Source organism: Triplophysa rosa, linkage group LG6 (genome assembly GCF_024868665.1).
Source record: "Triplophysa rosa linkage group LG6, Trosa_1v2, whole genome shotgun sequence".
NCBI lineage: Eukaryota > Metazoa > Chordata > Actinopteri > Cypriniformes > Nemacheilidae > Triplophysa > Triplophysa rosa.
The window spans coordinates 258,566-282,317 of NC_079895.1; the positions used below are offsets into that span (position 1 = coordinate 258,566).

A 23,752-nucleotide genomic window follows, 5' to 3' on the forward strand; every position below is an offset into this window, starting at 1 on the left:
AAATAATCTCAGTTTAGCTCATCACATCTCACCTCAGCTCATTTACATCTCATCTCAGATCAAATAATCTCAGTTTAGCTCATCGCATCTCACCTCAGCACATCTAATCACATCTCACCTCAGCTCATTTACATCTCATCTCAGCTCAAATAATCTCAGTTTAGCTCATCACATCTCGGCTCATTACATCTAATCACATCTCACCTCAGCTCATTTACATCTCATCTCAGCTCAAATAATCTCAGTTTAGCTCATCACATCTCAGTTTAGCTCATCATCACATAATTTTGCATTTTATATTAACTCGTTACATCTCATCATCTCTGCTCAGTTTGTCTCGTCTCATTACACCAGGCCTGTTCTTCAGTTTGCACGGGTTAGGATCGCACAGCAATGACACACATTCACACGTGCAAAAACTTTACAGCACAAAATTAATACAAACTATTAAAGATATAAAAATGTACAGAAATAAGAAGAAAAAACAGTGATGACAGACAAACAAACAACTGTTTATGTTGTACACACGCGCGCGCGTGTCTGCGTGTAATTGAATGAGGAATTTCCCTGTCAGTAAAACCGCAACGCAACATTCCTGAAGCGTCTTACCTGAAAACGACGCGCTGAGAAGTCAATGCGCTTCAATGAACGATCGCTCAAATCTGCTTTAAATTCACACATGAAGTTTTAAACATTCATTTGTAGAGCTGAGATCGTGTGAAGAAACTGTGCTTGTAAAGTCTCCGAGTACTTCTTAAAGTGTTCGGGCTCCTCCAGCTTCTGACTCCACCTCGAAATAAAGTTACACATGATCTCCGCCCCAAAATCTGTCCGAATGAACCTGAGACAGGTACAGACCCACATAGATCCCCACAGACCCGCGGGATCCCGTCACTGATGCGGGTGAACGCTGCCCACTAGCGGCCACAGCGGGATTTGATGGACTTCATGTGTCGCTTTCGAATCGCTCTCGCGATATTTCAATGTCATACCCCGACCGGGAGCTGCGCAGCGCCGCGTGAAGTCAAACACATAACTCGAGATCATAGAGATTTACAGGGTCAGATCTAACGGCAAACTTCCGTAGAGGGCTGTAATTATTTCACATTAAATAACCCTATTTCCTCCGTCCCTCAAAATCTATGATGTTCTTCCAAGTATTTCATTCGGGTATTTGTTTACAGACTCATAGGTGGCAGGAACATGTGTACATGTATTTATTAAAAGAAGTGTATTACAGAAACAGGTGTGTGACATTGCCACCTTTTTAGGGGGTTTGAACACAATGTACAAAACCATGTTCTGTACTTCCCCACCAGTTGACTTTTTCTTTTTAGTGCGACTATATTTTCCCCTTTATTCACTTGTGTGTAAGGGATTTAACGTCTTCTTATCTTCAGCACTTACAAGCAACTGTTGTTAAAAGAATTAACATGATTTTTGAATTGATGATGATTCAGAGATGTTTTTTGGACATGTGACTTTTAGTAAAAACCCAGCAGGAGTGCACAGGACGGTTGCCATGGAAATTGCAGCATCAGTTAACCTACTTCTGCAGGCTGAAGGGCATCAGTGCATCTGAGCTGTTCTCTCCGTGTTTGAAATAATGTCACACATGAGAAGATCATCACCACTTTCTGTCCTTGCCCACAATTTACAATAAAAATGTAATATTTTACATTTGTTTACATTTATTTAATTTGTGGTTTATTTGTTTAGGGTTGAAATACAATATTAAGTTGGCTTTTAATTGTTTCAGGTTAGTATTCTAAACAAATGTAAATCTGTTTGTTTCACAGAATAGTGCAAATCTAGAATGTGGAGGTGGGTGGAAAGATTGAGAAAACAGGTCAACACTAGTTGAGTTTAATATAATGTTAATACTCCTCAATTGAATAGTCAAAGTGTTAGTCATTTAATCTTGTATTTACATATTCTATATTTTGTAGTGCAATGAAGTAGACAAAAAGGCATTGTGCTTTTGTCAAAACAAGTTGACAGATGCACAGTAAAGGGTTCAGACTGTTTACTGAAGATCAGACTGATGGTGTGGAGTCTCCAGAAACAAGAGTGAGAGATTAGGGGTGGTGCGGCTTTGATGCAGGAACATTCAATAAGAGCAGTAGCTCACTGCACAAACTTCAGTTGTGTTCTTCATGGGTGGTCAGAATGAAAGGAGAGTTATGTCAGGAAGTCTCTACAGACTCTCTCTGTGTGTGTGTGTGCGTGCGTGTGTGTGTGTGCGTGTGTGTGTGTGTGCGCAACATTTCCCTAAGTGACGTGCTGGCAGCACAGCAAAGAGCTGTAACTTTATAGACAACTGTGTGTATGTGTGTGTGTGTGGTGGGCAGGACTGAACAGGTAAAACCCTGCCTGAGAGAGACTGTCTGCATGCTCACACACACACACACACACACACGCACACACACACACACACACACACACACACACACACACACACACACACACACACACACACACACACACACACACACACACACACACACACACACACACACACACACACACACACACACACACACACACACGCACACGCACACACACACACACACATTAATATTTTATTTGAGTCCGCTTAAAGAAAATCATTTACAGGGACAAAAATATTTATAGATACAGATAAATGCATATCCACTCAATCATGGACCAGTGTTATACAACAAATGTACACAATATTAAATATACAACTCAGTTGTTAGGGATGTAAATAACAACGTCTCCGCCATATACCGCGGCTGCCTATAATCGCTGACACAGCACAGTATTTTGCTAAGCGCTTGGCCCTCTTTTTAGACATTCCAAGTTGTTGAAGTCCTCTTAACACCAACCTATGTACATGTCCCAAGCTGCCAAATATAAAAACAAATAATCGACCCCGATAACCCATCTCTGCAATGATGCTCAGAAGAGGTTGGTATTTAATCATTTTTGTCATAAAGGCTTCTTCCAAACTAGTCAAAGGTACACGCAACCTCTAAAACAAACACTTCACACACACACACGCACACGCACAGCACGCACGCACGCACGCACACCTGTATGAATGAAAAGATTGTTATTTATTTTTTATCAAACGCAGCAGATGGCGCTAGTTGTTCACTCTATAATGATGGTGTGTTTCAATCCTTCCCTGTCCATATTTGACAAATAATTTTCTGACTGTAAAATATCATTTGAACGTCATATGACTTCTCTAGAATATCTGTTTAATCTTTTCCATAATAAAGGGATTTCTCGTAACATATAACGAAACTATTATTTGTTTATTTTATTATAAACTATGAAAGCTCGTTTAGTTTTGCACGAATGCCAGTGTTATAAACTATATCCACCAAGGTGGCGTTTCCTTAACAAATATGAGACGACCTCTTAAATCTGTAACGTTTTTGGTTAAAAATACGCGAAATGTTGACTACTGTATCTTTGCCTCACCCCGATTTAGAACCCTAATCTAAAAATGTCCAAAATATCTTCTTTTGTGCTCCACAAATACAGATTTGAAATGACATTGGGGTGAATAAATGAGGACAGATTGTTTTTGGAGTGAACTAGCCCTTTAATTTAAAGTGAGAAAGAAATATATTGCAGGAGTAAAATATAAAATGCGTGCGCGTGACAGTGAACAGCTCACTGACAAAGCGAGAGTGTTCAGAGAGGTTGCTATGCTGTTGCTATGGGGTTTTGATTGGGTAACTTTAATGGAAATTCGTTGAATGTAAATCTGTGGGATTTTTGAGCTTTTAAAGTCTGTACGCTTTTAAAAATAACACCACACCGCTCCTTGACGCGCCGCGCCGCGCTATTCGAGACACGGGTAAGGGACGAATCGCGCCCAAAAGTTTTGGGTTCATGAAATATGTGAAACATTTAGAAATGCGGGTTTATTTGACTCACTCACAGCACGAGCGATAGCGATAGCGACGAAACGCCAATGAACATCGTGCGCTGGTTTATCACGAGGGACGCCGCGCCGCGATTCGTCCGCGGCGTTTTCGCGCGCGCGCTCACCGTTTCCTCACAGCTGTGTAGACAAGCGGAGCGCGAGCACCGAGGAGCCGCAGAGTCCGCCAGTATGTCTCGAGCCATTCTCGGCGCGTCAACGCACGCGAGCCGAGTCCGTTCGCGACTCCCGCGCGTCGTTTTCTAGAGCACAAGATGGACGAGTCGTCGCTGCTGGATCTGCTGGAGTGTTCCGTATGTCTTGAGCGGCTGGACGCGAGCGCGCGCGTGCTACCCTGTCAGCACACCTTCTGCCGCCGCTGCCTCGAGAACATCGTCAGTTCCCGCCACGAGCTGCGCTGTCCCGAGTGCCGCATCCTGGTTGACTGCGCGGTCGATGATTTACCGGCCAACATCCTTCTGGTCCGGTTACTGGATGGGATCAAGCAGCGGCCGCGGAACGGCGGAGGGAGACCGTCGCTGGCGGGATGCGCGGCCGGGGTCTCAGCTTCGCCCCCGGGGACGGCTGTGAGGGACCTGCCCGTCGCCACGCGCAGCTCTCCGGTTAAGGTGAGTTCAGTTCTCCCTCAGTCGTTAACGGAAAGAGCGCGGCGGTGTCGTCATGTTGACGAGAGAAGCGCGATATTGTTTGTCCAGGTGTGTTTGTTGACATACGTACGGTGAGCTGCGTGTACAGGTAACGTTAAGTTATGTGCAGGTTTTGCGGACAGTGGATCTTGACGTGACTTCACATAAACTTATTTAGTCGTCAATATGGATGACATCACCTGTCTCCGGGTTACATAAAGCACAGCCCGCAGATGTTGTGGGAAGTTTCTGGAAAAGTTCTTTAGTGCAGATTATTGCATCTCTGTGGCACACATAAAATCGGACTGGACTGCATCAGATGACTGATGTGCAGTCCTCAGAGCAGAGATGCTTACTGTGCAGTGCAGTGATGGTGGAGTTCTGATCAGTGTGATCAGTGATGTCATGATGTCAGATTTACACAACACTACATGGCCAAAAGAACTCACGATGATGAAATGATCATAACATCTATTGAAATGTTTCAATCAGGCAAACGAAACACTCCCAAAATACAAGTGTAGAAGACAGAGGACAAGTTTGTAACCATTGTCTAATGACAATAAGTGTGATATGTGAACACAATATTGATGATTCTGGATTTAATATCACAGTAACTGTCAGTATATTGTGTCAATGATGAGGTTGTGATAGTTGTGGTGATTGTAGGAGTCTTTTTTTCCTTCTATAAGTTCAAATAGGGTCGTCGCCTTCAAGTTACAGCCTGTAAATAATTTTGCACGGATGCTTTTTTTGTTTGTTTTAAAACGCGCTGTAATTCCTTACCTTAGTTGAAATAAATAGGCCTACGTTATTTATTGATGCAAATCCAATGCAAAGCTAAACAAGACAGACACTGACCGTGAACGACAAAGAAAACAATATTTATATAAAGATGACGGTCACGTAATCAGGGAATCAAGCACTATGGCTCTGTCTTTGTTGCGGGGTACTTTTTAGGATCTTAACAGTCGGCATGAGAAATCAAGCCCATTTACTTTATTCATTATCAACATTATAAACAATAAAGCCAGATATTCTTGTCAGATCTGGGTTTTGTTTCCGGGAGTTAGAGAAGATTCTCCGCTGTTGGCTAGTTAACGGTCGGCTTGTTGAACAGACTTTCACCAGAGTAAAATAGACCTATATGCTTGTTTTTCTTATCAAGAACATGTAAAACAAAATAAACAAGATAACCATATATCACAGACTGTCGATATACGTTGCATTTTGTTCGTTTTGTTAAGTCCGTTTTCTGCCGTTTTTATGTATTTTTCTATTTTTTCAACATAAAAAACGATATACAGGATATAATATGAATGCATTATGAATATTTAATGATAATTATAAGCTTGATGTGAAATTGTGACTAAATAAAAACCTAACAAATTACGTCATTATTAACTTAATTTAAATGAACCAATATTCGAATATTTGTTTTTTATGAGCTCAAATATTCGAATATGAAATTATTGAAAAATGCCCATCCCTAGTTTAAACAAGACAAAATTACTTTACTGTACTCCTCACTTTTATCTAGAACATCTGCTAAACGCTTAAATTAAAATTGGATTGAATCATGCACATGTTCATTGATGTAATGTAATAGTTTAGATGACTTCTGTCTACAGGTGCGTGTAAACGTTTGACTGCTAGTGTATGAAATGTTCATCTGCAGCGTCTACATACACAGCTAGCATAGTGTCAGGAATCAGGATGGTTTTCTTTGGCGTGGGTTTGTGGGAGGGTTCAGACAGAGTCACTGTTGTCATTGTTTTGTTGGTTTTGTGTGTGTGTTGAATGCTGGATCAGGTCAGGAGACAAGACTGTGCTGCTGCTGACACAGCGTGTGTGTTTCATCATCAGACGTGTGTGTGTTTCATCATCAGACATGTGTGTGTTGTAGACCCTGTGACTGTCACATCAGCACCACGTACACACACACACACACATGTGAATCACAGCTCTGCAGACGTGTTTCTCAATCTCTTCTTCTGCATTTTCTGCGCTGATCTGTGAAAAGCTGTTTTAAATGAACTGAGCATCATGGTGATGTAGAGCAAGTGTTGTAAAATAATGGTCCACAGTGAGGATTTTCATTAGTGTACAGTCTCAGAGCAGATCGAAAGATCATATCGTTATGTTTGACCCTGGCTTGACTCTGTTTATGCAAATCAACGTTTAGAGTTTGCCTGTGATGTGATGAAGACACATGTGTGTTTTAATGCCAGTGATCAATGGAATAACTCGCTGAAAAACATTTCTGATGGAGGAAGATGTCAAACGCTTGAGTAGAGACCTGCAGAGAGATTCTGAATTCAACAGAGGAGCACAATCTCTCACAATGTCACACACACACACGCACGCACGCACACACACACACACACACACACACATACACACATATTAAAGCACATGTGGTGCTGCATTTAGCTGATAGTAAGTTTTCTCACAACATTTGTTTTTGTTCATACAAACTGCTTTGACCAATCATAGTTTCACAATGTAAATATGAAACGATGATGACAACAGCATCACAATACTACTACAGCAGCAGTTCAAAACAAAATCATATAAAAATACCAACACATGACTTATGATGAATGAAACCCTCTCGTTGCCCTTGGATGAATATTGCCATTATCTGGAGTTATGAGGGAAGCCAGAAACATTAGCTGCAGTCCAGAAGACTCAAATGCCACACAGGTGATTGATCTCCTCCTCATCAGGTTTGTTTTTCTCCTCGGCACTGTTGTGTTGGTGGTCAAAATGGTCTTTGGTTGTAGCTTGTGGTAACATGCATGTCTTCCATCCACAAGTAAAATATTGCTATAGAAAGCATTGATAAACACTTTTATTAATAAGAAAATCTGTATTCGCGCTGTGCTTCTAATGACAGTGTTTGTTTTCTGACAGATGTTTTCTTTTTTAACTAAAGGAAATCGTGAAGATCAGTCAAAAGCTACACTCACAGAGCACACGAGGGCTTTTACACAGCAGGAGAACCGATAGCTCACTCTATAATTCATGGATTTGTAGTTGCCCTTTATTAATATTTACCATAATACCTCCATATTTTATCTGTCAGTGCTGTGTGTCCAGACATTTGAAATGTTTTAATTCCTCTATTGTGCTTTAGGTCACACATGTTTTGTGGTATCATGCATGCATGCAGATCACTGATCTACAAACCCGATTCCAAAAAAGTTGGGACACTGTACAAATTGTGAATAAAAAAGGAATGCAATAATTTACGACTCTCATAAACTTATATTTTATTCACAATAGAATATAGATAACATATCAAATGTTGAAAGTGAGACATTTTGAAATGTCATGCCAAATATTGGCTCATTTTGGATTTCATGAGAGCTACACATTCCAAAAAAGTTGGGACAGGTAGCAATAAGAGGCCGGAAAAGTTAAATGTACATATAAGGAACAGCTGGAGGACCAATTTGCAACTTATTAGGTCAATTGGCAACATGATTGGGTATAAAAAGAGCCTCTCAGAGTGGCAGTGTCTCTCAGAAGTCAAGATGGGCAGAGGATCACCAATTCCCCCAATGCTGCGGCGAAAAATAGTGGAGCAATATCAGAAAGGAGTTTCTCAGAGAAAAATTGCAAAGAGTTTGAAGTTATCATCATCTACAGTGCATAATATCATCCAAAGATTCAGAGAATCTGGAACAATCTCTGTGCGTAAGGGTCAAGGCCGGAAAACCATACTGGATGCCCGTGATCTTCGGGCCCTTAGACGGCACTGCATCACATACAGGAATGCTACTGTAATGGAAATCACAACATGGGCTCAGGAATACTTCCAGAAAACATTGTCGGTGAACACAATCCACCGTGCCATTCGCCGTTGCCGGCTAAAACTCTATAGGTCAAAAAAGAAGCCATATCTAAACATGATCCAGAAGCGCAGGCGTTTTCTCTGGGCCAAGGCTCATTTAAAATGGACTGTGGCAAAGTGGAAAACTGTTCTGTGGTCAGACGAATCAAAATTTGAAGTTCTTTTTGGAAAACTGGGACGCCATGTCATCCGGACTAAAGAGGACAAGGACAACCCAAGTTGTTATCAGCGCTCAGTTCAGAAGCCTGCATCTCTGATGGTATGGGGTTGCATGAGTGCGTGTGGCATGGGCAGCTTACACATCTGGAAAGGCACCATCAATGCTGAAAGGTATATCCAATTCTAGAACAACATATGCTCCCATCCAGACGTCGTCTCTTTCAGGGAAGACCTTGCATTTTCCAACATGACAATGCCAGACCACATACTGCATCAATTACAACATCATGGCTGCGTAGAAGAAGGATCCGGGTACTGAAATGGCCAGCCTGCAGTCCAGATCTTTCACCCATAGAAAACATTTGGCGCATCATAAAGAGGAAGATGCGACAAAGAAGACCTAAGACAGTCGAGCAACTAGAAGCCTGTATTAGACAAGAATGGGACAACATTCCTATTCCTAAACTTGAGCAACTTGTCTCCTCAGTCCCCAGACGTTTGCAGACTGTTATAAAAAGAAGAGGGGATGCCACACAGTGGTAAACATGGCCTTGTCCCAACTTTTTTGAGATGTGTTGATGCCATGAAATTTAAAATCAACTTATTTTTCCCTTAAAATGATACATTCTCTCAGTTTAAACATTTGATATGTCATCTATGTTGTATTCTGAATAAAATATTGAAATTTGAAACTTCCACATCATTGCATTCTGTTTTTATTATTTGTACAGTGTCCCAACTTTTTTGGAATGTATGAAATATACTCTATAATGAGACTAAACCGTTAGGACAACAGCGTTTAGAAAGATAGATCTACAACGCTTTATTATTCAGCAATGACAGTTTAAGTTTATAAAAACTATTAATGACTTTCTAATAAATCTGTCATTAAAGACACATTAGCTTACATCAAACAAGTTAAGTAGTATTATTATCTTAGTATAGGGATGTAACGATTCACTCAGCTCACGATGCGATGCGTCACGATTCTGATCTCACGATGCGATTTATTCACGATTTACTCACGATTTATTTTTAAAAAATGAGTTGAAACAAATTAGAAATGAACAACTTCCCTTGCATTATTTCTTAAATGCTTCACGTTTCTTTGTATAATAAAATAATGTTTTATTTCAAATAACAAAACTAAACTGCAATTTTATAACAAATTAATAATAGAAAAAGTCTCTTTAATATAAACAAACTAATACTGTTGTGCTTTTCTTGGATTTTTTTGCATTTAAGAAATATCAGCATCCACGTTTAGGTTTGCAGTGAAAATAGCGGCCCCTGCTGTTCAAAAAATGTATTGCGATTCAGTTCAAGCCTCAACCGATTTGAATCGTCACTCATTATAACCGATTTTCAACCGGCTCACGGTGAATCGTTACATCCCTACTAATTACTTTCTATATCCTATATCAACCTTGATTAGTTAAGTGATTCAAGGATAGACATGAAACGGCTCTTTTATTCATTCAAATAATAATATAAAACTACATAAAGTATATTATTACTACCAAAGTATTACAAATGTAGAATTATACATTAAAGCACAGATTTTAAAGTTAGACTTTGAATTTTGATGTCAATTCCATATGCACACACATACACTCACCTAAAGGATTATTAGGAACACCTGTTCAATTTCTCATTAATGCAATTATCTAATCAACCAATCACATGGCAGTTGCTTCAATGCATTTAGGGGTGTGGTCCTGGTCAAGACAATCTCCTGAACTCCAAACTGAATGTCAGAATGGGAAAGAAAGGTGATTTAAGCAATTTTGAGCGTGGCATGGTTGTTGGTGCCAGACGGGCCGGTCTGAGTATTTCACAATCTGCTCAGTTACTGGGATTTTCACGCACAACCATTTCTAGGGTTTACAAAGAATGGTGTGAAAAGGGAAAAACATCCAGTATGCGGCAGTCCTGTGGGCGAAAATGCCTTGTTGATGCTAGAGGTCAGAGGAGAATGGGCCGACTGATTCAAGCTGATAGAAGAGCAACTTTGACTGAAATAACCACTCGTTACAACCGAGGTATGCAGCAAAGCATTTGTGAAGCCACAACACGCACAACCTTGAGGCAGATGGGCTACAACAGCAGAAGACCCCACCGGGTACCACTCATCTCCACTACAAATAGGAAAAAGAGGCTACAATTTGCACGAGCTCACCAAAATTGGACAGTTGAAGACTGGAAAAATGTTGCCTGGTCTGATGAGTCTCGATTTCTGTTGAGACATTCAAATGGTAGAGTCAGAATTTGGCGTAAACAGAATGAGAACATGGATCCATCATGCCTTGTTACCACTGTGCAGGCTGGTGGTGGTGGTGTAATGGTGTGGGGGATGTTTTCTTGGCACACTTTAGGCCCCTTAGTGCCAATTGGGCATCGTTTAAATGCCACGGCCTACCTGAGCATTGTTTCTGACCATGTCCATCCCTTTATGACCACCATGTACCCATCCTCTAATGGCTACTTCCAGCAGGATAATGCACCATGTCACAAAGCTCGAATCATTTCAAATTGGTTTCTTGAACATGACAATGAGTTCACTGTACTAGAATGGCCCCCACAGTCACCAGATCTCAACCCGATAGAACATCTTTGGGATGTGGTGGAACGGGAGCTTCGTGCCCTGGATGTGCATCCCACAAATCTCCATCAACTGCAAGATGCTATCCTATCAATATGGGCCAACATTTCTAAAGAATGCTTTCAGCACCTTGTTGAATCAATGCCACGTAGAATTAAGGCAGTTCTGAAGGCGAAAGGGGGTCAAACACCGTATTAGTATGGTGTTCCTAATAATCCTTTAGGTGAGTGTATATTACACACAGTATTTAGTTTAATTACATCAGAAGTAACTGTAATTAAATGACAGAAAAATAAGAGTAATCCCTTACTTTACTTTTTCAAGGGGAAAGTAATTAAATTACAGTAACTAATTACGTAGTAACTGGTTACACCCAACACTGCACATTAATGATAAAACAGTTACTTACCAGTCCCTGTTTTTATATCTAAAGTCTCACAGTACATTCTTACAACGCAAATGTCTTAAGTATGTAAATGGTTAATTATTTAAAGTTGGGAATTTTCCCGTCTTATTATATATAGTGAGCGACCTTCATTTTTAGTACAGTAGCGTACATATCCGATCAGCTGACTCATGAGACACCTCAACAAATGACAAATGTGCTTATTCTGAAATCTAAGTACAGGCTGTATATGTTCTTGAAGTTATGAAGCCTTATTTCTAAACAGCGTTCTAGGCGCAATCCAGTCATTTATATAGATCAGTGATGCAGATGCTCTGTTCATCTGTCAATCGTGTTGTGCTGTACAATCATCTCTGCAGATATTTGATAGTGAAGATACAGACACAGACTTGTTGTGTGTTGTGTGGAACAGTATTATCTTTCTTTAGCTGAATCTCTGACTGGGTGGCTGTGAAAATACCTTTTAGTCATTTAGAAGCACAAGTGATATGTATAAATAAACAGAGAAGTGTCTCCTGTTGTGGCTTTACTGAACACCATCATTAACATTTCATACAATTCAATTCAATTTTATTTATATAGCGCTTTTCACAATGTGCATTGTTCCAAAGCAGCTTTACAGGAGCTTTACAGGAAAAACACAGAAAGGTAAAACACAGCACAGTGCATGGTGTTTATAGACCAAGCAAGATCATTATAATAAATAATATCTAATAAATAAATGAATAAATAAATAAATGCAGTCTCCCGGTGAGCAAGCCAACACTGCACTGCTCTGCTGTGGCGAGGAACCCAAACTGAATTGAACTGAACTGATGAATAATGGAGAAAAAAAAAACTCGGGAGAAACCAGGCTCAGCCGGGAGGGCCAGATCTCCTCTGACGTGTCATAGCAGCACTCAATGACCCCGACCAAAGCCACCGAGCAACGTCCACGAAGAACAGGGAGAGCCCACGAGCCGCGAACCAGGAAGCCCCATCCGCCGAAACCGTGCAGGTCCAACCCGGTCCCATTCCGCGATCAACAACAGACAACAGAGGAACAACCAGGGAAAAGTAATAATGGCATAATTAACTTTATTCCTCTGCTATACATGCTATTATTGTTTGTGACACACAACAGTCATATGACACGAGTGCTCACATCGACTCTGTGTCAGTAGAGGGCCGCTTCAGCCCAGCACGCTGCTGTTCTCAGGTCAGTTTTCAGCAGAAACTCTCATAGACTCATTTCATTCTGTACGCATGAGAGCAGTAGAGACTGAATCTGAACATGTCTCTAGAAGAAAACGGTAGCGAATCCAAGTTGTTTGTAATTGTTCTCGTATAAATGAGGACGATACCGTTAGGGAGTTAGTGTGTTTTCAGAAGCGCTTCATTGTCATCTCACAGTAAACACTTTAAACCAGTTTACTCTATTTCTGTGTTGTGCAGTGAAAATAACTCTCATTAGCTTGTTTTTCTAACTCTACCTGTGAACTAAACAGTGAATTAAACATCTTGCTTGGTTCTTTTTTTTGGTTCTTATATTTATTTGGAACTTGATGGAAAGAAAAACTGAATAATTATTATTTACCAGCTATTAACAAACAAACTGCTAATGGAAATCTTAAGATAACATTTTATAATGGATCATTTAAATTATTTGATCAAGTGTGAAATAGCTATTGTAAATTGTCTAGCCTGTGGATAGAATAATGACGTGACACAGGACACGGTTATGACACAGTGTTGTTCGTCCGTTGTTCTATGCAGCGTGTAAATAACAGAAATCATTTTGTATTCTTTCATCATTCTACCAGCTCTGTTATGTGTTGTGGTTTCAGTAAACAGATAAACATGCACATGACATCAGTTTGACATGTAATATATTTGTCTGTCATGAAAGATCATAAACATATTGGATTTATAGGATCAGAGAATCTCTGATAGAAGACAACAAAGCAGGATTTGTAAGCTTTAAACTGAACGGATTTCTAATAGTTTCCCACTGACCATGTTTACATGGACAACAATAATCCAATATTAACACGATTAAAACAATACTCTGATTAAGAATGGGCAATGTAAACAGAGCTTTTTGATTCACTTAATCCATCTAAACTCATAATGGTAGTAAACGCAAATGAATTAAGACGGGTGGAGTACTCCTATTTTAGTGGCATTATGGAAGTGCGCTATAGACATGTACACGCCTAAACTTTCGCGGCACTTTGCGACAGGTTACACACACGCACGGCAGGGGACAGCCGTTTCGTTTTACGGCCAACAACATGGCTTCAAGCAAGAAAGTGGGAAACAAGAAAGATGCCAACAATTCTAGAAAATAAATGAAACACCAAACACTGAATGTGGTACCATGGCGAAGACCAACTGTTTGTTGATACATGAAATTATGGAGGGAACGTCGAACGGCGGCGTTTAGGGACGTAATGACGTATGCCATTAATCCAACTATGTGGTGTAACGTGTAAAACGGGAACATGAAAGGTATATTCTTAAAGCAACTCATGTAAACACCTTAATCATAATATTATCTTACTCAGAATAAGGCAAATCATTTGATTACTGACGTCCATGTAAACGTGGTCATTGACATTAAACAACATTGAGTGTTTTCACATGCACAGTCTTACTCCGATTATGTTTAATAAACTGATAATGGGCAAGTCATGTAAACGCGTAAAACGGTTTTCTTTTATCAGGGAAAGCTCATAAATGGCGTAAGCAAAACCCGCTCGGCAGAGGTAGTTTTTTGCCCAGTACTCAGATTTCGCTTTGCATGTAAACGCCTTCACTGGTTTTCTCTCAGTTTTGTTTATGTGCGCATGTCTGACAGCGCTATAGTAAAAGTCCCAAATGGAAGTAATAGTAAAATAACGCATACATGTCTGCTCTCGAATCATGCTGTTGATGTAGAAACGTCAAAATGAAGAACTATTGTTGCATATGCAGGTTCTGCGGATATGAGAAGAGATATAAAAATACAGCTTCTGACCATTTTCCCGCTGCCCTTTATAAGACTAAACAGACTATCGACGATGACGTCACTGCACGCGAGAAACCCGGCAAGTCTCAAACTTCCATATAAACGCGGTTTTCTGCGTAGCTGGTTTATTACTGTGCATGTAAACATGTGAAAACTGGTTTCTTTTTAAGATGATTTTTGATAGATATCCGTTTATTTTGTGCATGTAAATACTAGGGATGTCACGATTATGAAATTTGAAATTATGAGATTTGTCTAATAAATCATTGCGATTTAGAGCTTTGACTCTTAATTCTCATACATTTTTTATTCAGCTTTGAAACGACCATATTGTTCTGAATATAAAGACTGTTTTTTTTCTTGGAAATACAAAGGAAAAAAATTGGGTCGTCATACTTAAGGTTTAGGCTTTTACCTGTCAATAATACAACCGCCAAATACTTGTAAATGAAGTAAATTGATCAGGTGTGAATTGAAGCCACCATTAAAATGCTGTCAGTCATAGAAAAGCTTCTAGTCTGTTTTTTTTATCACTTGCAAGACTACAAGAAAACTTTACTTCTGTGTTAATGAGATTTTGGTAGGCCGGTTTTCACACTGAAATAATATTGAATTGTACTGCAGGTTGTTTTTATGGTATATGCTTTAGTTTTTTTTAAGTGATTGTGTTGTGGTGGTACATTTTACAAGTATTACCATGCTTTAGTTACAATATATACAATAAAATATGCAGATGCACTACAGCTCCCCCTAGTGTCTTCTATAGAGATGTGCAATAATTGCGATGATCTGAAACAATCGCGTTGAGACGATTATTTAATAACTGTGACAGCCCTAGTAAACGCACTCATTGAGTCTGATGAGATCTATGTTGTTATAATGTGTCTGCGGTTGAGAATGTTGAGCTTCTTCTAGTGTTCAGTTTATCAGCCGTATACTGCACAAACAACTGATCACAAAATAACAAGCTCTGTTGTGTTTGCTTCTTTAGCCCATCACAAGTATTTACAGTTTACTGTACCTGTGAAATCATTTGTATGTAACAGTTTTGAAGTATACACGCACACACACATTGTGAAGGGTTGAGGAGATGTAGGAGAATGTTGAGATGTTCTTGAGTAAGTGATGTTTGGTGCAGCAGCCGTCAGAATGAATTTACATGTTTGTGAGGTGTGGGCACTATCAGCTCTTTACAGCTGTATGATCAGACACGGTGTTCAGAAACACATCCTCGTTATGTTTGGAGAGGGCTGGAAAAGCCCCAGACGGAGTCTCACCTCATTGAATGAAATAACCCAACACATCCCGGCCCGTCCTTTGTTTGTAGTGATGCCGGAGCCCTTTGTCTGTATGAGAGGCGTGCGGTGTGTTTACACCGACATCTCTGATCTATATTCACACTGCAGTGTTTCTTCATGAGACGCTTGTGATGATGATGTCATCTGTCTTCTGAGACCATGGAGCTTCTAGAAGGGAAGTCTGCAAGCTTACAGGAGCTCTGGACATGTAGATATTATCCATCATGATGATCATTTAACGCATTAGATAAAGATGTTTTTAGTTGAATAATGTTCAGTCTAATAATGGGTCATTATCACAAAACAAAACCCGAAAGAGCAGCTGTCCGTACATTAGTAAACCAGTGGCGTAATAATGACATGAGGAGAAGGGATTTTATTGAGGAGACAGAATAATGAATGAAAAATGAAATGGGTAGCATGGTGTTGTGTAATTTTGATAAAAATGAGTTACGTCCTCCTCGTCTCCTGATGGCTTGTAACCATGACAACATGACTATCATCATCATGTGTTGGGAATCTCACTCAGTATTTTTCATAGTAAGGTGCGTTTTCTGCTGATTCTGTGGTAGATTGTCAGAGGAACAGAATTGTGAGGTCAGGAGGCGATTCTCTCCGGGGTCAAAGAGCTTCCAGACAGCCACAGCTTGTATTCTTCTGTCCTTCAGAGGTCAACCCTTCTCACACAAAGCTCATTGTTCATATGGAAATGAAGAATTTTAGTTTTTAACCATGCAGCCGTGGTTCAAATCAGACAAACATAATTATTTGATTACCATAGAAACAAACGGTGCCTTCCGAAGGCTAATAATTAATCCTCCTGACTGACTGCTGTGTGTCAGATGGACAGATGATCAACATTCATCACAAGTCAATGAAATGATGTGAAGTTGTGTAGTTCTTGTCATTGATCACTGCCTTTAGGTTTCACCCACTGACCCTTGTGTGTTTTGGACTGAGCTGAACGAGAGAACTGGAACATTCTCACACTTTCATTCTTGTCTTTGAAAATGGGCCGTTACAGCTGCAGGTCAGCCAGCTCTGCTTCAGTGTTTCTGTTGAAGAGAGAGAACTTTGAAACATGCTTTGAACAGGATTACATTTCTCACAGGAGATCTCATCTGCTTCTACTAACACCAAACAGAATTACAAAACAAGTTTGTGATTGATTTGAGGGCTGGGACACATGATGATAGATCGATTGTGGCTGAGGATATTCTCTCCAAACCGCTAGGCATTTTTAGGGCTGCTCGATTAAGACAAAAATCATAATCACTAGAGGTGCACCAATTGACCGGCCAGAGACCAGAACCACGTCAGTCTCACGTCTCGCCGACTCCAAGCCGATCTTCTGTTGCCCATGATGCGGGCAAAAACGTCACAGCCGTCAGTACACTCAAAGCCGCAAGTAAACATGTAAACGTGCGCGTGCACAGCCTGTCTTTCACGGCTCGTTTATACTCGCATGTGTGTCTCAGCTGACTGACGCGCATCTCTCATGTCCGCTGACTGCACGCGCATCATGTACTGTACACACTGTAGTTCATCTCTCGCTGCTCCGTCTACATGGGGTATGTACGCTAACAGTAGTGTTGTCACGGTACCAAAATTTCAGTAGTCGGTACCAATACCAGTAAAATTCCACGGTTCTCGGTACCAATTTCGGTACCAAAGCAAAACACCAGTACATGCTAATTGAAACACAATTTTATTAATAAAGCTCATTATTAATATAAATGTATAGAAAGCAATGCCATTTTGTATACATGAAGTATACAAGTTAATTGTTCCCGAAACGGTTGTGTGCTCACTGGGGTCTTTCATGCTGATGAACATCCTCCTCAGTCTGCTGCTGTAGAAGACAAATAGAATAAACTTCAGTAAGTCAACTGACTGAACAAACATGCATATGCAATATTAGAACAAACCTCAGTTTTTATACTGCATTTACACAAGATTACTTGCATTAAGGTAATTAAAATAATAAATGCAACAGATAGATTTTTCTTTAGTTTAAATGTGGCTTTTTAAACCTAATAGAGTTATCTATCCAAGACATACACATTGCTAGTCATGCAGTTAGTATGATAGTTTTCTAGCACATAGATTTCAGATAGGCCAATATAAAATAGGTACTGTAAACCCCATCCTGTCCTCCCATTTATTTTACCCCATTACAGTTATAAAAGCATTAAATGGTTAATAAGGACACTTGACTGGATTAGCATTGGCGCTAACAAATTAACACGCAAACAGGGACATTTGTTTTAACGTAACCTTTAACTTAACATGCTACAACATTCATAATGCAAACACGAACAGAATTTGAAACTTACCGCTTGAACTTGTTAACTTAAATCCGGATGTTTCCTCCTTTCACAACAAAACTCTGTTCGTTTTCTTCGTGATGTGACTTTAATCTGAAGTATTTCTGCGTGCATCTCTTGTGGACGGAGCCGCGCTTATCCGCTCATCATGTCTTATTGCGTCTATAAAAAGTTTCCGACTGACAACCTGTCAGACAGAGCATCAGTACCCGGTTGACCCGGTACGTCGGTACTACCAGGTCTTGTGAAAATTAGGTACCGACAACTTTTTTATTTTTAGGTACCGACTTGGACCCGAAGTACCGGTACTTTTGACAACACTACATCAGTTTTTATACTGCATTTAACTCAACTCAACTTTATTTATATAGCGCTTTTACAATTTTCATTGTTACAAAGCAGCTGTACATGAGACATATTGACTATAAGCAAAATAATTAAAGTTGTATCTGCAAAAACAAGAAAAGGTTGAAAACACAGAAGACAGACATACCCACATACAAAACACTCCACACACACAATATGCACACGTACTAACACACATAGACATAGAGACACACACACACACACAGATGCGCACGCACACACACACAACACACACACACACACACGTACGTACACAGACAAGTACGCACACACACACACGCTCAGTGAGAGCACACATTTAGGATAAAGGAGAGAGAAGCACAGGTCAAATATAACAGATAATAAATTCCTATATGCAATATTAATTAAGTAAAACTTTAAGATTCTAAAGCAGCCCCCCCGGTCAGGCAGATAGTGCAAAAACAGTATGCAAACGGTGGCGAGGAACCCAAAACTCTAATCGAGAAAAAAAACCTCAGGAGAACCCAGGCCCAACCAGGGGATTCCAGTTCCCCTCTGGCAAAAGCTGCTGCCTCTGCACAAGCTCCAGAGAACTTGCACAACAAGGCTAAATAAAATAAATAAACTTAATAATAAAATAAATTATAGTTTAAGATTATCATTAATAATCTAATAGCATTTGAAGTTTTGTGGTGAAGACATGTCAAGAGACCGCGTCCTTCTTTATCCAGCTCTATCATCTCAGCTCTTGTCAGGTCCCCACTTCCCATTCTCCGCTCTACCATCAGGTCAGGCCATGAACTGCATCCTGCTCGCTGTGGTAACCTTGGAACAATGAGACAAGACTGGCTGAGAGTAGAGTACTGTTCTGTACTCTTTGATGCAACAAGTACATCAGTTGTGTTTTTGGTTCCGGTTGATCTAACTAATGCAGCCTAAACCCTCTGAAGATTTATATTATGGAAGAGTAGTGTATGCAAGATTAAAAAGATGCGTCTTTAGTCTAGATTTAAACTGACAGAGTGTGTCTGCCTCCCGGACAGTGCAGGGAAGACTATTCCAAAGTTTAGGCGCTAGATAGGAAAAGGATCTACCACCTGCACTTGATTTTGAAATTCTAGGTATTACCAACTGACAGGACGCCTGAGAGCGTAATGCACGTGAAGGACTGTAATACAAAAGGAGTTCATTCAAGTACTGAGGAGCTAAACCATGTAGGGCTTTATAGGTAATAAGCAAGATTTTAAAGTTAACGCGATGCTTTATAGGTAACCAGTGCACGGTTGACAGAACCGGGCTAATATGCTCATACTTTTTTGTACGTGTAAGAACTCGAGCTGCCGCGTTTTGGACCAATTGGAGTTTTTGTAACAGTACAGACAGTACTCTGAATTATGACATAAACCTTTCTTTTAACGTAAACAGTGTCATTTGTGTTTTAGTTCTTATTTTATTACTGAAATAACAGTGAATCGTCAGTTATGTCTTGAGGGCTTAAAATGATGCACAAAAAAATACTGTGTTGTTTTCAACCAACCGTTGGCTTAAATTAACCTTGAAAATGTTTATACACAATTTTGTTTTGACACAACCGCTGAGAATTTCACTTACTGTAATTACATTGTTTACCTTATTTTCAGTTTTTGTGAAAATAAATAAACCAGCTGTCAACATGTGTTTTTAAAGTCTCTCTCTCTTGTGTATTGTCTCTCGGAGGGTTGATTTCATTCTGTGGTCAATGATCTGTGTGGTGTGTGATTCATGTCCTGTGGCCGTCTGAGATTCCGTTTTCCTCGTGGAGTGTTTAGTCTGTTGAAGGAGAGAGAAATCCTGCCCGTGGTCAGAATCTCAGCCAGGAGTCCAGGAGAGACGGTGAAACACGGGTTTATGAAAAGTCCATTCGTTTCGTATGAATGGATATTTAATATGTGTGTTTGGATTGCAGTTGCAGATGATTTTGACTTCCATAAGTGCCTGGTGTCTGAGTGTTATTATTATAGCTGTATATTATTCATAACCTGAGCAGGATTTTATCTTGTTGGAATAACTTTTCTAGTTGTCCATCCATTGGTTCTCATGGGATTACGGTGAAATAATGTGTGCGTGACTCAACTCAGACGCTGCAGGTGTAGCCAGTGAAGTTGAGAGGACATGTGATCTCTGACATCACTCAGTCAGTGACCTCAGAGCAAACTTGAGGTCAGAGTTCATGGCCTTTCAGAAGTCAGTAATACCAATACAAATGACATTATACAATTCACAATACCAGTGTCCATAAAATAGATGTTAACAAAGGTAACATAACATTGTTTAAAATTGAAGTATTTCTCAGTAAAGTAAACAATCAAAGTTAAGTAATGAATGATTGATTACAGGAGTTTTCATTGATTTTCTTGTCAGTGTTGTTGTGACGAATGGCAGTGATATAGCAGCAGGTGTATTCGACTGCTCAATAGATGTTTGGCTTCAGTAGACAGACACTGACACTGACTTGTTTTTCAGTCCTTTTCTATCATTTTCAAGCCAAGCTTAGACAGAAATTATGGAAACAGTTTTTTATGACCATTGTTATCTGTTTTTGTTTGGATGTTTGAACGCAATCAGACCTTATATAGTCTTGAAAAGTGTGGAGATCTGATCACATTCGCGCATTTCCTTAGGGGCTGTCTGTAACATGAATATATTTGCAATTTTCATAACGTTTTTTTATTGTATTTATTTTGTATTGTTATTGTTTTAAGGTATTTGAACACACACACAGGGTTGTGTGTCTTGATTTGGAGTAATCTGTTCATATGAGTGTAAAATAAACGTGTTTCTTCCGCTTGAGGTGTGGAACAGAGTCCAGACGTCCGGATCTCTGCGGGTCTCCTGGCAAACGCATGCAGACGTGTGCTGGTCTGTGGACGGGTGATGGTGGGGGGACGCAGTGCTGATTGGTCACTCATGCTGTTGTGTTTATGATGTCACACTTAGTGAATAGCTGTGTGTAAAGTGCTTTAGCAACACTGATGATGTGTTCTTACGTTCAGTGGTAACGTACTCTCTCTCCTGACCCAGTTTAATATGCAGAGTTAATGTTTCCTTGAACTGCTGCTGAACACACTTTTTCAAATCAATTTGTTATTGTTATTATTATTATGATTATTTCAGCTATTCATTAGACTGTGAGGAGACATCCCACAACATGTCAATCTCTCCTGATGATGAATGACATTCCTCCTTACAAACAGACCTGCCGTGTGATCTCTTGAGGTTTGACGCAGACGCTTCTTTCACAGGATGATGATGACAGAGACAGAAGAAGATTAAAGGCTGTTTCACTCTTGTCACTGACTGCTCTGCTGTTGTTCTGGAACATCTAACGAGACTAAATGGGCTCAAATGATTGCTTACGTCTTCTGTTGCTCATGTGATCTGATGGCAGTAAAACCGCCATATAAACACAAGTGATGGGAATGAGACGCTGTAGTTCAATCTCAAAGCTTACAGACAGAGAGAAAGTCATCAAGTGAGATCAAGTCCCTTTCATTTCTATTTATTATATTTCACTGGGTTATTCAAGATTTTTAAGTGGTTTTAATATATAAATGTATTGTGTGAATTGAAGTGACATGTACAAGTATTCAGCAGTGAAGACATTGATGTCAACTTTACATGTTCAGGTGTTTGTCAAGTTGACAATGAAGTGGATTTTGAGACACTTCAGATAATAGTTGAATAGAATGGATTTACACCGTCTACACACGGCACACAGCAGTGTAGAACCCATTATAAACATAATGCGCTGTGATGTGGCATGACAAACACATGTTGTCTTTTGTCGCATGGGATCACGCCGCTCGTGTGTGCTGTAGGCAGGGTGCAATATTTCGTTGTTTTATTTTGAATGTTAGCAAACCGTTTACTTCATGGCTCCTTTAACGAGAAGCTAATTCTTCTACATCACAGCACACAATATATTAGAACTTAATCCTGCATTGTTTTGCGTCCACGGAGCACATTGTATGTCAACTGTGAAGTGTGTTCGTTTTGTTCCTCAGAGAAGCGAGGTTGGTTGTTTATGTTTGAGAGAGATGGTTGTGCTGCTATGATAATGCTGTTGCCTGGCAACAAGAGTAAGCTCAGATTCTTCAGTGGGAATGTAATGTAGAGAAAACAGCGAGCTCTCGCCAGCCCAGAATAACTGAACACAGCTGCTCTCTGATATGATGGAGTCTCATCGTCACACATGTTCTTCATCTGACGCTCTGATTGGTTGATTTTACACGCCTCACAGAATTATTCTGTCAATCGGTCAGCTAATGAAGTTATGTTTGATACAGTGAGCACTTCTGAGAAACAACTGACCTCTCTCTCTCTCTCAGAGGTGCTGATTCTGTCTGTTTCAGGAGGATGCGATGATGCTGATGATAGACGACACGTGATAAATGTCAACTCGCACATCTTCAACAGACGTGATATCACTGTGAAAACACAAATATCATTGTAGTTTACCATCAGAGATCAGATTTACCCTAAACTTTACACACACACTGCAGTGATGTTTGTGAAGCAGCTGTTGCTATGACATCATGATTCTTTCAGCGTGACATCACAGAACACTCAGATCTGATCGCATGATGTTCTGCTGTTATTGAATACTTATTGTATACTAAGAAAGAGTTTTTCATGTTCCAAGTCATCTCAAGTCATACATGCATGTTTTGTTTTTAGCCTTTTAAAAGCTTGATTCTGTCATATTTTTTTTACGATTCAGCATTAAAACACAGCATTTACTGTGGCACTGCCAGTGAAAGATGTCTTTGTGTATATTAGATGTGTTTCCTTATATTCAGTTTGATACGCAAACACTTGATTCAGTGTTTAGCTCGTCACGCTCTGATGAAAACCTGCAGCAGGTGAATGTCGTGTGTAAAGCACATAATGTGTTTGTAATGGAGTCCTTTATCTTTCTTTTATAATATATAGAGTCCTGCTGAGTGTCATTAGAGATCAGAGTGACGTGACTCTCTGTAGATGGAGTGGTCATGTGTTTGTGTCGTGTCTCTCATGTAGTCCAGGATCTTCTGAACTCTGATCATCACTGAGGTCAGCAGAAGGTTCTGGAGAAAGTCCATCTGTTCCTCCAATCTGTACGTCTCTTACCTCAGACACAACAACAGTCTCACTGCTCCATCCCATAATGCCATCTGGACCCTGAGAAACCCAGAGCCAACTGAGATATGAGCACCAGC

General features: G+C 40.0%; 1 protein-coding gene across 3 annotated transcripts in view; it reads left to right on the forward strand.

Moving 5' to 3' along the window:
• The first annotated feature begins 3,647 nt into the window (after window positions 1-3,647).
• LOC130555404 (E3 ubiquitin-protein ligase SH3RF3-like) overlaps window positions 3,648-23,752 on the forward strand; it is a 40,884-nt gene continuing 20,779 nt past the window's right edge. For 2 of the 3 annotated variants that reach the window (XM_057335601.1, XM_057335599.1), the window contains exon 1: window positions 3,649-4,530. In XM_057335601.1, coding sequence (XP_057191584.1) covers window positions 4,177-4,530 — 354 coding nt within the window. In that variant the 5' untranslated portion in view covers window positions 3,649-4,176. Of the gene's footprint in view, window positions 4,531-23,752 lie in introns of all 3 variants that reach the window. The other variant, XM_057335600.1, reaches the window with a different exon arrangement.